This window comes from Gopherus evgoodei, chromosome 11 (genome assembly GCF_007399415.2).
Source record: "Gopherus evgoodei ecotype Sinaloan lineage chromosome 11, rGopEvg1_v1.p, whole genome shotgun sequence".
NCBI classification, from domain to species: Eukaryota; Metazoa; Chordata; order Testudines; family Testudinidae; genus Gopherus; species Gopherus evgoodei.
Genome location: NC_044332.1, coordinates 3,653,272 through 3,668,674, shown reverse-complemented (window position 1 = coordinate 3,668,674; position 15,403 = coordinate 3,653,272). Strand labels below are relative to the sequence as shown.

The window sequence follows — 15,403 nt, the reverse complement described above, 5'->3', positions numbered from 1 at the left end:
TTTTTACCCTAGCAACTCCAGTGGGCCGGCAGGTCGCCCCCTAGAGTGGCGCCACTATGGCACTAGATATATACCCCTGCCGGCCCACCCGCTCCTCAGTTCCTTCTTGCCGGCGACTCCGACAGTGGGGAAGGAGGGCGGGTGTGGAATGGATATGAGCAACACATCTCGAAGAACAACAGTTACAAAGGTGAGTAACCGTCTTTTCTTCTTCGAGTGCTTGCTCATATCCATTCCAGTTAGGTGATTCCCAAGCCTTACCTAGGTGGTGGGGTCGGAGTGAGAGGTCACGGCCTGGAGCACTGCAGATCCAAAAGCAGCATCATCTCTGGACTGCTGGACCAGGGCATAATGCGAAGCAAATGTATGAACGGATGACCAGGTCGCTGCCCTACAGATTTCTTGAATGGGCACTCGGGCGAGGAAGGCCAGCGAGGATGCCTGTGCTCTGGTAGAATGAGCAGTCACTCAGCCCGACGGGAGTTAGGCCAAGTCATAGCAGGTCCTGATGCAGGACGTAACCCATGACGATAACCTCTGAGAGGAGATCGGTAGCCCCTTGACCCTGTCCGCTACTGCCACGAATAACTGAGGGGACCTGCGGAAGGGTTTTGTCCTGTCCATGTAAAAGGCTAGCGCCCGTCGGACATCTAGCGAGTGAAGCTGCTGCTCCCTGCAGGACGAATGGGGCTTAGGGAAGAAAACTGGGAGGAAAATCTCTTGGTTGACATGGAAAGCTGAGACCACCTTAGGAAGGAAAGCAGGGTGCGGCCTCAGCTGTACCTTATCCTTGTGGAAGACCGTATACGGTGGGTCCACCGTGAGGGCCCTCAGCTCTGACATCCTTCTAGCTGAGGTAATGACCACAAGGAAGGCGGTTTTCCATGAGAGGTAAAGCAGGGAGCAGCTAGCTAATGGCTCGAAAGGAGGGACCATGAGCCGGGACAGGACCAGGTTGAGGTCCCATGAGGGGGCCGGAGGGCGAATTTGGGGATAGAGCCTCTCCAGCCCCTTCAGGAATCTCGCCACCATGGGGTGAGAGAAAACAGAACAGCCGTCCACGCCAGGATGAAAAGCGGAGATGGCAGCGAGGTGAACTCGTAGGGACGACAATGACAACCCCTGGGCCTTAAGGGACCAGACGTAGTCCAGAAGAGTGGTGACGGGAACCTCCATAGGACGAAGAGCTTTCTCTGCACACCAGCGGGAGAAGCGCTTCCACTTGGCTGTATAAGTCGCTCTGGTGGAAGGCTTTCTGCTGCCCAAGAGAACCTCGCGGACCGGGGTAGAGCACCGCAGCTCAGAGTCAGTCAACCATGGAGGAGCCACGCCGTGAGGTGGAGCGACGGAAGGTCCGGGTGACGGAGCCTGACGTGGTCCTGCGTGATGAGATCCCGATGAAGAGGTAGGGTAACTGGGTTGGTCACTAAGAGGTCCAACAACACGGGGTACCAGTGCTGCCTGGCCCATGCCGGAGCTATTAGAATCAATTGGGCTTTGTCCCTGCGCACCTTGATTAGAACTCTGTGAATCAGGGGAATGGGCGGGAAAGCATAATGGAGGTGTGTTGTCCAAGGGATCAGGAATGCATCCGCGAGAGACCCGGGCTCCCGACCCTGGAAGGAGCAGAATGTTCGACACTTCCTGTTCACCCGGGATGCGAAGAGGTCTATCCGGGGACGACCCCACCTCTGGAAGAGTGAGAGGGCGACGTCCGGACGGAGGGACCACTCGTGTGAGAGGAAGGATCTGCTCAGCCGATCCGCGAGGGTATTCCGCACTCCGGAAAGGTAGGAGGTGGACAGGTGAATAGAATAGGCTATGCAGAACTCCCAGAGACATATCGCCTCCAGACAGAGGGGAGAGGACCTGGTGCCGCCCTGCTTGTTGATGTAGAACATGGTCGTCGTGTTGTCGGTGAACACCGCAACACAATGACCGTGGAGGAGATGGACAAATGCTTGACAAGCAAGGCGGACCGCTCTCAACTCCCGTACGTTGATGTGGAGGTTGATCTCTTGCGGGGTCCACAAGCCCTGAGTCCTCTGAGTGCCGCAGTGAGCTCCCCAGCCCAGGTCGGAAGCGTCCGTGGTTAGGGATGCGGAAGGCTGGGGCGGATGGAACGGGAGCCCCGCACACACCATGGATCGGTCCAGCCACCAGTGTAGAGAGTCCAGCACCGCCTGAGGGACGGTGACGACTGAATCCAAGGAACGTCTGGTCAGTCGATACTGAGCAATCAGCCATGTTTGAAGAGGTCACATGCGGAGACGGGTGTACGCTGTTACAAACGTGCAGGCCGCCATGTGGCCTAATAGGGCCAGACACGTTCGGATTGAGGTCAGCGGGGCCGCTCGCAACCGGAGAATAATGTCTGACAATGACCGGAACCTGGGCAGGGGCAGCAAGGCCCTGGCGAGTGTAGAGTCTAGCACAGCTCCGATAAACTCTATCCGCTGCGTGGGGAGTAGAGTGGACTTGTCGGCATTGATTACGAGGCCCAAAGCAGCAAAAAGGGAGCTGATCCTGGTGACATGATCTCTGATCTGTTGCTCTGATGTACCCCTGATCAGCCAGTCGTCCAGGTAGGGGAAGACATGGATATGGCAGCGTCGGAGGTGAGCGATGACTACTGCCATACATTTTGTAAATACTCGTGGGGCCGTAGAGAGGCCAAATGGGAGGACCGCAAATTGATAGTGCTGGCGGTCGGCCACAAAGCGGAGGAAACGCCTGTGATGGGGGGTGATAGCAATGTGGAAATAGGCGTCCTGCATATCGAGGGCGGCGTACCAGTCTCCGGGATCCAGGGACGGGATGATAGTTCCGAGGGACACCATACGGAACTTCAACTTCACGATGTACTTGTTGAGTTCCCGCAGGTCGAGGATGGGCCTGAGACCGCCCTTGGATTTGGGGATCAGGAAATAGTGGGAGTAAAACCCCTTGCCCTTCTCGTTCTCTGGAACCACCTCTATGGCTCCTTTGGCCAGGAGCGTGTGCACTTCCTGACAGAGGAATTGCTCATGAGAGGGGTCCCTGAAGAGGGACGGGGAAGGAGGGTGGGAGGGTGGGGGTGAGGAAAACTGCAGGCGATAACCGTCCTGTATCGTGCGTAGGACCCAGCGGTCCGATGTTATTTGGGACCACGCCGGGAGGAAAGAGGAAAGGCGGTTGGAAAACTGCGGGAAAGGATCCGTAGGGGAGACTGGTACTGCGCCCTCGGGCGCACCTTCAAAATGAAGGCTTAGGCCCTGGGGGGGCTTTAGCGGGGCCCTGGCTTTGTCCCGCCTGACCTCCCGACTGCCTGCGGCGGTTGTTCCTGCCCCGGCGTCGCGAGGGGTCCTGTCTCAGGCGGAACGGGGGGTATGGACGCCGCTGCTGCTGCTGGTTCTGTTGTCTGAAGGATCTGCGTTGGGTCGCCGGAGTATGCATTCCGAGCGACTTTATGATGACCCTATTATCTTTTAAGTCCTTCAGCCTAGGGTCAGTCTTGTCTGAGAACAGACCCTGGCCTTCGAAGGGGAGGTCCTGGATCGTGTGCTGGAGTTCCGGCGGAAGGCCGGAGACCTGCAGCCACAAGAGGCGCCGCATGGTGAGCCTGGAAGCCAGGGTTCACGCGGCCGAGTCAGCGGCATCAAGGGAGGCCTGGAGTGATGTTCTCGCCACCTTCTTGCCCTCGTCCAGGATGGTGGAAAACTCCTGGCATGCGTCCTGTGACAAGAGCTCCGCAAACTTCTCTGTCGCTACCCAGGTGTTAAAGGAGTAGCGGCTGAGGAGAGCCTGCTGGTTGGATACGCGGAGCTGTAGAGCCCCTGCCGAATAGACCTTGCGGCCCAAAAGGTCCATGCGCCTGGCCTCCCTTGACTTAGGCGCCGGGGCTTCCTGTCCGTGGCGCTCCCTGTCATTTACCGACTGGACCACCAATGAACAGGGAGTCGGGTGAACGTACAAATATTCATACCCTTTAGATGGGGCCATGTATTTCCGCTCCACCCCCCGAGAGGTCGGGGGAATGGAGGCCGGTGACTGCCAGATGGTATTGGCATTATTTTGTATGGTCTTTATGAAGGGCAAGGCAACCCTGGTTGGCGCATCGTCTGCCAGGATGCTCACCACTGGGTCCTCCACTTCCTCTACCTCCTCCGCCTGGAGGTTTAGATTTTGAGCCACTCGGCGGAGGAGATCCTGATGTGCCCTTAAATCCAATGGCGGGGGGCTGGAGGAAGAGGTACCGGCCACCGCCTCATCCTGGGATGAAGATGAGGAGATTCCGGGCAACAGAGTATCCACGGGGGGTTGTACAAGGGGCTGCACCTCGGTATCCTGAGGGAGCTCCGGGTCCCGGGAAGTGTCCTCCGTTTTCGGAGAGAGGGGTGGCCTGGACACCGTAGCCTCCGGTGGTCTACGCTCCACCAATGGACGGGGGGTGATGTGATGAGGACCTTGCATCTGGGCGTATGCCCACGGGGTCCAGAATCCCCACTGCGGATGTCCTCTATCTTGCTCCGGGAAGCGATTTTCATGCCTGTCGAGTGTCTTGTCATAGGCACTATCATTGAGGGAGGAGACGGAGGGCTCCGTAGCAGGCCAGGGAGGCGCTGAGCTGGAATGGTACAGCGCCGCCGGTGCCGTGACTGACGTTGCCCTCGGTACCGAGGGTCGGTGCCGTGACTCATACCGGAACCGGGACCGGGACCGAGAGCGGCGTGATGACCTGCGCCGAGATCTCGACCTGGAGCGGGAGCGATGTCGATGTCTGGAGTGAGATCGCGACCTTCTGGAGGCCCGGTGCCGAGACGGCAATGGAGACCGGGACCTACTACCAGCGCGGTGCCGGGACGTCGACCGGGTGCGGGACCTGCCACCGGTTCGGTGCCGGGAGGTCGACCGTGGTGCCGAACGCCGAGGCGAACGACTCCTGGAGGCTCGGTGCCAATGGTGTGATGAAGCCGATCGGGACCGGCCAGATGGTGATCGGTGCCGCGAGTACGACCGGCACCGTCTAGGCGATCGGTGCCGGGACTCCGAGCGGTGCCCCAAGCATGAGCGGTCACGCCATCGGGGTGATCGGCGTCGGGACGCGGGAGAGGACGGACGAAGCATCGGCTTGCCCGTGGATACGATGCGTCCCGTGGGTGGTTGAGTTGGCTCCGTGAGAGCAATCAAGTCCCGAGCCGAGGCGAAAGTCTCCGGCGTTGACGGGACCCTTAGCTCGACCCCTGATCATATTGGGGAGCTAGGAAGAGCTGGACTCGACGGACCCTCCGGGCCCAGAGTCGACAGTCCTGCAGGCGGTGCCACGGCTAAGGTAGGAGCTGGGCGGTCCACTCGGGTCTGCCTGGGTGTGGAGACAGACGTCGAGGGATGTACGTCTGTCCCCGGTGCCGGAGATGGTCGGTGCCGGGGAGTCTTGCCGGTGCCGGCGCGGTCCGGTGCCGGAGCCGAAGCGGTGGACTGCGCTGCCGGTGCCGGAGAGAGAGCCGCTTCCATGAGAAGGGCGCGGAGACGTTGGTCTCTTTCCTTTTTGGTGCGCGGCTTAAAGGCCTTACAAATGCGGCACTTGTCACGAATGTGCGATTCCCCCAGGCACTTCAGGCACGCGTCGTGGGGGTCGCTTGTAGGCATCGGCTTCTTGCAAGTCGAGCACTGTTTAAATCCTGGCGAGTCAGGCATGGGCCCGGTGCCGGGTGCCGGGGAGGGCAACAGCCCACCCACAGGCAATGTTCAATAACTATTTACAAAAACTTAACTAACTACAACTATACTGAAAAGGTAACTATAACTAACTGAGAAAAAAGGTTTTATAAGCTAAACGACGAGGAGAGCTAGGGACGTGGAGGTCAGCGAACCGCACTCCACAGTTCCAGCAACCGACACGGCGGTAAGAAGGAACTGAGGAGCGGGCGGGCCAGCAGGGGTATATATCTAGTGCCATAGTGGCGCCACTCTAGGGGGCGACCTGCCAGCCCACTGGAGTTGCTAGGGTAAAAAGTTTCCGGCAGACGTGCACGCACGGCGCGCACACCTAACTGGAATGGATATGAGCAAGCACTCGAAGAAGAATCTAAGTACCGTACAGCATATGCATAAATCAGCTGCAGGGGTGTCAAATTGCTTTAAGAATGTTTCTTCCAATATGCAGAATGTCCTTTCATTTAAAAAAATGTATTATAATAAATTGAAATATAACCAATACAAAGCTCCTATAATGTTCAGGGGATTTAGCTAAATGGCTCCAGTATGTGGGTCTAGCATTCTAAACCTTATTTATAGTTAATCATTCAGAAGTTGTCTTATTATTTTAAATGTGAAGATCTTGATGATTAACTTAGTTGGCAAGTTGCAGCAAAGGCAGTGTTTCTGATTTTATTATTCTGATCTGCTCTTTGTCAATCATGTTTGTTTGTTCCTCTGACTCATGCAGGGAAATGAGGCAAAGTGTTTGTTATGAAGTGTGACTTCATTATGGACCTTTTTTGGCCTTTGTTCTTATCAGAGCTACTTTATTGGTCCAGCATTGCTTTGCTTTTTCTGCTTAAACAGGCTTCATCTTGCCAGCAAACACACTGCATATTAATGACACTGGGGTAGCTTGTAACTGCACACCTGTGTAGTGAAGTCCAGAGCCACAATCTCACTCTTTAGGTGATGACAGGGCAAAAGCAGAATTAATCAGGGTGATCCGTTCTGTTGGGATTCTTTGAGCAGATTGGGCTTGATTCTGCACCGCTGACACTTGAATCAGTTTTTTCCCACACTGACTCTCTCTTATGCCCCAAATGGCCCCACTGAAGAACCAGGTCCTTCCCCATGCTGAGTAAAGGTGGCAGAATTGGGTCCATTGTAGTGTTTTGGCTCCAACAGGTAGCTCCATTGCCTTTGCAGGGACTGCTGGCTATACCTTGGAGGTGAGGGCTGCAGAATTTAGCCAAATAAAGAACAAGCTTGTAAAACAAATCAAAATCATTCCTGTGCACACTGCAGGCCACCTTTACCCACCCTGGCCTGACCCGGCACCCACTGACATCAGCAGAGCGGGCTCAGGCCTGGGGTATGTACCTTACCCCATGGGGACCCCCATTGATCTCAGTAGGGCGAGACTCTTTGCGGGCCCTGGAACTGCCGCTGGGAGTGAAGGTGGTGAAATCTGGTCCATTGTGTGTGTGGCAGTTCCAATGGCGAGAGTCCAGGCTGTCCCCAGCTGTGCGGTAGCTGCAGGTGCCTGGGACAGACGGTTGGACTCACCTGTCATTCTGCTTCGTTCCAGACAGATGTCATGCACCAGAGTGTGTTCGAGCTGATCCACACCGAGGACCAGCAGGAATTCAGGCGCAACCTTCACTGGGCCCTTAACCCGCCTCCCACTCCTGAGAGCGAACCATCGCCTGATGGTAGGTGCAGGAGACTAAAGAAAGGGAGTTGGCACTGTCCATAGAGCCTGTTGGCTGGCCGGCCGGTTCTGTTACAACCCCAAAGACCACTGGGAGCGTCCTTTGACTCTTCACTGCTTCCATAAAAATGCTGTTGTATTCCTGTTAGTCCTGGACAGATCCTGTCAAGAGGAGTTTGGCCCTGGCCAAGTGGAGACAGATCATCTGCTAGAGCTGCTGCCTACAGACTCCACTCGGTTCAAGCCTCAGCTGCAGTAACGTGCAGGCCTCACAGACGGCAAATCCTTCATAGTTTCAGTTCACAGCTGCCTCATTCTCTGTGCAGTGTCCAGCTTGTGCACTGTATAAGGCAGAGGTGCTGTGTTAACGATAGAGAGACCTTGTAACTCAGGGCTGCACCCGGAGCAGGCCATTGGAACTTTCCTGACTTTTCAGTGCTTCACTCTGAAATGGTCCGGTTCTTCATGTACATGCAGATTTTTGTATGGGGCGTTTAATTAGACAGAAGGAACCAAGTGTATCCATCAAGAGGAGATTTTTTTTGGTAATACCGTTGATAGATACAGCTGCTGATGCATGTTGTCCATGTTCCAGCCTCGTTGGGAGTCTCCACACTTCCATGTGTGTTAATTTGGGCTCTCCTTTTTCCTGCATCCTTTAGGTGAAAAAAGTATCAGCTCCTCCATTACCACTTACAAGCCCGGCCAGCTGCCTCCTGAGAACTCCTCTTTCCTCGAAAGGAGCTTTGTGTGCCGATTCCGCTGCCTCCTGGATAATTCATCTGGGTTCCTGGTGAGTAAGAACTTGCATCAGCATCTCCTCATAAGTGTGACAGGGCAGGACTGCTCCTTGAGTATCCTCACCCCTCACTGGTTGCAGAAGGGGTCCCGCACAGACCCTTAGCACAGCTCTGCCAGGGCTGCGTCTCCCTACCAGAACCAGGAGGCTGTTTCTGTTGCAGGTCTGTTTTCCTCTGAGCCTTCAGCCAGTCCTTGATTGTCTGTAACAAAGGCCATCTCCAGCCTTGTTCTTCAGTTCCCCTTCCACTTCTAGCACATCTCTGCCAGCGAGAGCACTGGTCTAGACAGACCACTGGCATTTTGAGCACTTCATCCTCTAGAAATGTTCAGAACAGGGTCAGACAGTGTCCTCTGTACACACTACCTCTTCCGCTCTGCTACCACCGATGGAGCTGCACCTGCAATGGGACAATTTAAGAACAAGGCTAGTGTAGCAGCTAAAGTGACGTACTTCCACTCCTAAATTCATTGAGGGCAGATTGTGGCCCCTAATCTATCAGGGCAAACCTGCCAAACACCAGTGGATCTCCTATCTATTCACCCTGGGGATCTGCAGCTATTGGAATGGCCCTTACAGGGCACAGGCAGCAGCTCAAAGTGGAGCGTCCTTGGCTGACCCCTGGATCCGGAGTGGAGGGTGTAAACTGGCTTAACTTCCCCTTCGGCCCTGCCCCCCCCATAGCACATAGTGCAATTCACCATACACCAGGGTCAGGACCATTGTCTCCTAAATTGAGGGGTTTGTCTAGATTCTGACAGGAGAATTTGCTCGTGTTAATTTCAGTAAATAACAAAATGGCATTCAGTTTTCAGTGGCTCTCTGGAATGGTGATTTTAAAAGTGACTTGCAAAATAGAAAACAAGGTCTTATGTTCCCACCGTGCCTGAGTTCTCCTGGGGAGGAGCCAGAAATGCAGACTGGGAGCTCACTCAACCCTTAACAGAAGGAGCAGAGGGACAGACTCTTTAACAACCGTGTTTTTCTCCAATCTGTTTGCCAGGCATCTGAATTAAATATCTGTCACAAAAACAAAGATGCTTTAAAATCACTTCCAGGAAAATGAAGCTTTTTTTTCCCACCAGGCCTTATTATTACATCATAAAGCTTCTATCAAGTGTGCAGAGTGCATTACAGTTAGGTTTTCAGATCACCTCTAAGCTTTTTAAGTGGTCGGTAGGAGATTTGCCAAAGCGAGGACTTTGCACACAAAAACCACCACTCAGGGTCAGTTCTGCATGAGGGTCTGGCTCTAGGTGATACTGCCTGGGGGCGAAAGTGTGAAGGATGGTGAATGTCTCATGCAAAATGCTAAGAGGGCTGGTTGGCTCAGGGGACTGGTAATAGGTTGAGAAGCTTTTCACTGCTTGGTCACCAATTGAAATGCAGCCGCTGTTGGTAGTGACCAAAAGTCATCCATGCCTCATTGCTGTGTGATGTCTAAATGCACTTCACACTGTGGCTTCAGCCCACAGGCAGGTGTGAAAAGTCACCCTCACAGCTTGTGGCTAAGTAGAAGCCAGAGATGGTGACTGACTATCCTCTTAACCCCTAGTGGCCTGAGACCCGTTAGTGAAAGGCTGGGTTAGCTTGCGCCATCTGCTCTGCGGAGATCGGCTGTCAAACACCAGTGTTGGTCTGACACAGTTCACCAGCACTGGATACAATTGCAGTAATAACACTCAGAGCTCCACTGGGGTAATAGTTGCATCTCGTGGGTGGTGCGTTTTCCTGGGATTCCCTTATTCCTATTCTCCCCGTAAACCAGGGCTGGTCTACACTATGGGGGAAAATCGATCTCAGATACGCAGCTTCAGCTATGTGAATAACGTAGCTGAAGTCGAAGTATCTAAGATCGAATTACTCACCGTCCTCACGGCGTGGGATCGATGTCCGTGGTTCCCCATGTCGACTCCGCAACTCCGTTGCGGTTGGTGGAGTTCCGGAATCGATATAAGCGCGCTCGGGGATCGATATATCGCGTCTAGATGAGATGCGATATATCGATCCCCGAGCAATTGATTGCTACCCGCCGATACGGCGGGTAGTGAAGACGTAGCCCCAGACTGCTGTGCCCAGGGGCATGTGTGTATGCGCTATTCCTGAGCCTGGAATGGCTTTTTTCCCAGCCAGCGTGCAGTCCCTAACCCCCTGTCCTCAGCAAGGTGCCTGGTGGAAAGGTTTGGGTGCCTAGTGTGTGAAAAGCAATCTGTTTGGTGAAGTCACCTTTGGAGCCAGCCCTGCGATGTTTATGTTAGATGGCCTGGATTTTCAACTACAGGGAGACATGGCTGAGGCCTTTATTTTAGAGCGGGATTTTCTGACAATGCAAGATCACCACAGCATGAGTCCCATTTATTCCACCAGGATGGGCTTTAAGGATCTCGACGCTTTGGTTGAGTGTGTGTGTTAGCCAGCCAGAGGGGGCACATGTGAATGGGAGGAAGTGCAGATAGGAAGCTGTGCGAACTTTACTCCTCAAAGAACAGACCAGGTGACTGCTGAGGGGTTAGTACAAAGCAGGAGATTAGCAACAGCACAGCAGGGATACACCAGAGCAGTGGACTCATACTTGCAAGAACTGGGCTCCACAAGCACAGAACAGCCCAATAAAGGAAAGATGGGAGCAGTGAGGAGCATGGTTCTACTCAGGAAAGTTGAGGTGGCCCTGACTCAGAGTCTGCTGAAGGCAATGGAGGGTTTCTGATTTCCTCCAGTGGTCTTCCAATCAGGCCCTGTAAGAAAATGATGGCAAATTTTCCCCTGTATCTCTACAGAGGCCTGTCTGCTCATTCGTTAGAAACAAAGAGATACAGAGGGACTAAAGAGAGAAAAAAAAACTCACCCCTTTTGGTGACTTTTCACTGCATTGTCTCACTTTCCTTTGCCCTCCTATTACAAGAAATCTAGCACACGCTCAGATTAGTGCTTTGGCCACATGGCTGCTACTCTAGGAGTCATCCCACGAAGATCCGTTGTACAGCAGGAGTATTTGTCTGTATGAGAATTTATGACTTTTAGCCATAAGGGAATATATAGGCATCAAGGTAAATCTATCAAATTTTAGTTTGATAACAAATCTGCTGCAGCACAAACACTGTCATTGGCAAGGAAGGCTAAAAAAGAGCAAGAAGTGGGCAAAAGGAGACAAGGATCCTTTTTCTAAGGATATGTCGACACTACAACTCAACACCCAGGGCTCATGGGTCTCAGGCTGCAGGACTATAAAGCTGCAGTATAAGCATTTGGCTCTGGGACCCGCTGGGTTTAGACACAGCTATACTCTGTGTATAATACTTACTGTCCTTGGGGAATAGATGATGTTGCTTCGCAACTGCTTCTTGGGGATTATGTAACAAAATTAACTATTTGAGTGAAAGTTAGTACACAACAGAATCTGCTGTTGAGTTAAATTAACCAAGTATTTTTAACTGTTGCCTCTAGGAAGAAAATGAAAATCACATGCACAGATTCTGAGTAATTGCACGTGGTGATGGTTTGGTTTTTATATTCAGAATTGATTTCATTTTAACAAGCACATTAATATGGATTGCTGTCAGGGTTTCCCCCCACACTCTGAACTCTGGGGTACAGATATGGGGACCCACATGAAAGACCCTCTAAGCTTATATTCTATCAGTTTATGTTAAAAACTTCCCCAAGGCACAAATTCCTTTCCTTGTCCTTGGATGCCAAGTGATTTACACAAAAATTCAGGGGAGGGTCACTTGGAATCCCTATCCCCCCAAAATATCCCCCCAAGCCCCTTCACCCCCTTTCCTGGGGAGGCTTGAGAATAATATACCAACTAATTGCCTTAGCAATGTGAGTACAGACCAGATCCTTTATCTTTAGGACACTAAAATCAATCAGGTTGTTAAAAGAAGAACTTTATTGTAAAGAAAAAAGTAAAAGAATCACACCTGCAAAGTCAGGATGGACAGTAACTTTACAGGGTGATAAAAAGATTTAAGACACAGAGGATTCCCCTCTGGACTCAGCTTCACAGTTACAAAAACGGGAATAAAACTACCTTTGTAGCATAGGAAAAGTCACAAGCCAAAACAAAAGATAACCTAACGCATTTCCTTGCCTTACTTACAATTTCTGTAATTTTAAATGGATCATTCCAGGTATGTTTTCAGGAGATGTTGTACCTGCTTGGTCTCTCCCTCCATCTAGAGAGGGAATAAACAAAGAGAGCCACAAACAAATCCTCTCCTCCCTCCTCATATTTGAAAGTATCTTCTTTCCTCATTGGTCCCTCTGGTCAGGTGCCAACTAAGTTATTTGAGCTTCTTAACCCCTTAGAAGTAAAGTGATTTAGTACAGCTGCCAAGGAGGGATTTTTTGCTATCCTTCTCTTAATATTTATGACATTTAAAAAAGAACCCTAATAGGTATTGGGGCACTGCAGTAAAATCAAATTACTCAACAGAGTAAAAAAAATCATTTTTTAAACAAAACAATAGTTGAAACCCTACATGTGTGTTTGAAGACATTAAGTCACGAAAATGGAGAGTGAGTGGTGACCCATTCCTGATAGGCACTTCCTTCCAGCTGCCAGGCGACATCACTTCCTGTATTTATTTCCAGTAACTTTTCAAGTTGTGCAGTCAGAGAACTAACTGAGGCTCATCCCTGCCTCTCACACCTGTCAGAAACAGCTCAGCAGCATGGCTGCTTGCTCTGGTTTTGCACTGGATGAACATTTGATGAAGGTGGGGTACGGATTGCTTTTGGGTGTGTGTTTGGAGATGGGAGAACTGGACTGTTTTAGCAACAATGCTGCAGGCAGCAGGAAGAGGGAAGGGAATTCATAAGTCTTTCCTCTTTACTTCTTGGTTCCCAACTTGTAAGGTTTTGGGTGGGATGGGTTGTGTCCTGCCACCACTGAAACTGTACTATAATTTTGTTTGTGAGCTCACATGAGTAGAGATCACAGGAACAGGTCCTACCTACATCCTGACCTTACAGCATGGGTCTAACCTGGTTTATGGCATTGTTGCCACAGCTACACTGTTATAAGACCTGTGGCACAGCCACAGCTGGCCTGGGTCAGCTGACTCAGGCTGCGGGGCTGTTAAATGCAGTGTAGACTTTCAAGGTCTGAGGCCCCGTGAGGGAGGAGGGGTCCAGACCCAGTGGCAGGGGATTTTTATCACAGTGTGCTCCAGCAGCATCTCTGAAAAATCTCCTCTGAATAGCATACAGCCCCAGTGATGCAGTGTTCACTGGCTTTTCTCCTCTTCCCCTCAGCCTAGCTTGTTCGTTTGCATTTACTTATTAATAAATGCTGCATTTGCTTTAAACAAGCCTTTCATTGCTGAAGTTACCGGCCCGATTCAGTTCCAGAAGTGACTCCTAATTTTTCTTTTCAAGGCTTTAAACCTTCAGGGCAGGTTGAAATTTCTCCACGGCCAGAATAAAAGGTCTGAAAATGGGTCCCCGCTGTCTCCCCAGCTGGCTCTCTTTGCCATCTCCACTCCCTTGCAGCCCCCCTCCATCCTGGAGGTCAGAACCAAACACATGCTCTTCAGAACCAAGCACAAACTGGACTTCACCCCCATGGCCTGTGATGCCAAGTAAGTACAGAAGTTGGGACTGATCATGTTGGCATGTGCTGTTAAACAAGATTTTCCTCAAATACTCTCACAAGCAAGACTCACGTTACATTCAGATAGCGCCCGCCTCTGCAACGTGCATCTGTCTGTGCATTCCGTGTTTGTGCAGCTCCTAGCACAGGGGAGTCCTGGGCCATGATGGGACCTCTGAGGAACTACTGAACTGCAAATAAATTAATTATAACAATAATTACTTAGTAACAGTTTGTTTATTTTTTTAAGATGTGGTTAATACAGCTAGTTGAAATTCTTTTTAACAAAAAAGGGTTTTGGGGAGGAAAATGACTTGGTTTTTTTTTTGCAAAAAATTGTTAGAGTGTTTTTTCTGGGGACAGGGTACTGTTTATCAGCCATGTTGAAATTGTTGTCCAAATGACTATTCAAGATTTTCACTTACTGGGAACACAATTTTTGGTAAATGAAAAGTATTGTTAACCAGGTCAGGAACGTTTTTGAGTAAACACAATTGGGTGGGTGGAGAAATTAAAAACAGTTTAAATATAAAAAGGGATGGGGTCCATTTAGAATCCTTCAGCATGGAAACAACATTTTCATAACCAGTAGTTCATTTTTTGGCTAACTGTAGTAGTCAATATCCTTGCTTATGAAAGTGAAAGACTCGTCCCATGGGTTAGAGTGAGGCACAGATAGCAAGTGGCTGGCAAGGCTTCTCTGCAGACCTCTGCCAATGCACTCTTACCTGGACCTGCAGTGGGTGAAGAATGATTTTCCTCTGCGCCCTGCCCTTTACCACCTCACCTGTGGGCCAGAGCAGAGAGTAGGGTTACCAGGTGTCCGGTTTTCGACGTGGATTGCACTCTCAGCAAGTTTGCAGATGACACTAAACTGGGACTAGTAGTAGAGATGCTGGAAGGGAGGGATTGGATACAGAGGAACCTAGACAAATTAGAGGATTGAGCCAAAAGAAATCTGATGAGGTTCAACAAGGACAAGTGCAGAGTCCTGCACTTAGGAAGGAAGAATCTCGTGCACTGCTACAGGCTGGGGACCGACTGGCTAAGTGGCAGTTTTGCAGAAAAGCACCTGGGGGTTACAGTGGACGAGAAGCTGGATATAAGTCAACAATGTGCCATTGTTGCCAAGAAAGCTAACGGCATTTTGGTCTGTATAAGTAGGGGCATTGCCAGCAGATTGAGGGACGTGATCATTCCCCTCTGTTCGGCATTGGTGAGGCTTCATCGGGCCACATGTGTCCAGTTTTGGCCCCACACTACAAGAAGGATGTGGAAAAATTGGAAGGAGTCCAGGGGAGGGCAAAACAATGATTAGGGAGTTGGAACACATGATTTATGAGGAGAGGCTGAGGGAACTGGGATTATTTAGTCTGCAGAAGAGAAGAATGAGCGGGGATTTGATAGCTGCTTTCAACTACCTGAAAGGGGTTCCAAAGAGGATGGATCTAGACTGTTCTCAGTGGTAACAGATGACAGAACAAGGAGCGATGGTCTCAAGTTGTACTGGGGGAGGTTTAGATTGGATATTAGAAAAAACTTTTTCACTAGGAGTGTGGTGAAGCACTGGAATGGGTTCCCTAGGGAGGTGGTGGAATCTCCTTCCTTAGAGGTT

At 51.2% G+C, this 15,403-nt stretch overlaps 1 protein-coding gene across 2 annotated transcripts in view; it reads left to right on the top strand.

Moving 5' to 3' along the window:
- Positions 1-15,403, top strand: part of LOC115659955 (aryl hydrocarbon receptor-like) — a 130,024-nt gene that overhangs the window by 101,859 nt on the left and 12,762 nt on the right. For both annotated transcript variants that reach the window (XM_030580790.1, XM_030580789.1), the window contains exons 5-7: positions 7,271-7,394; positions 8,056-8,186; positions 13,575-13,777. In XM_030580790.1, coding sequence (XP_030436650.1) covers positions 7,271-7,394; positions 8,056-8,186; positions 13,575-13,777 — 458 coding nt within the window. The remainder of the gene's footprint in view (positions 1-7,270; positions 7,395-8,055; positions 8,187-13,574; positions 13,778-15,403) is intronic.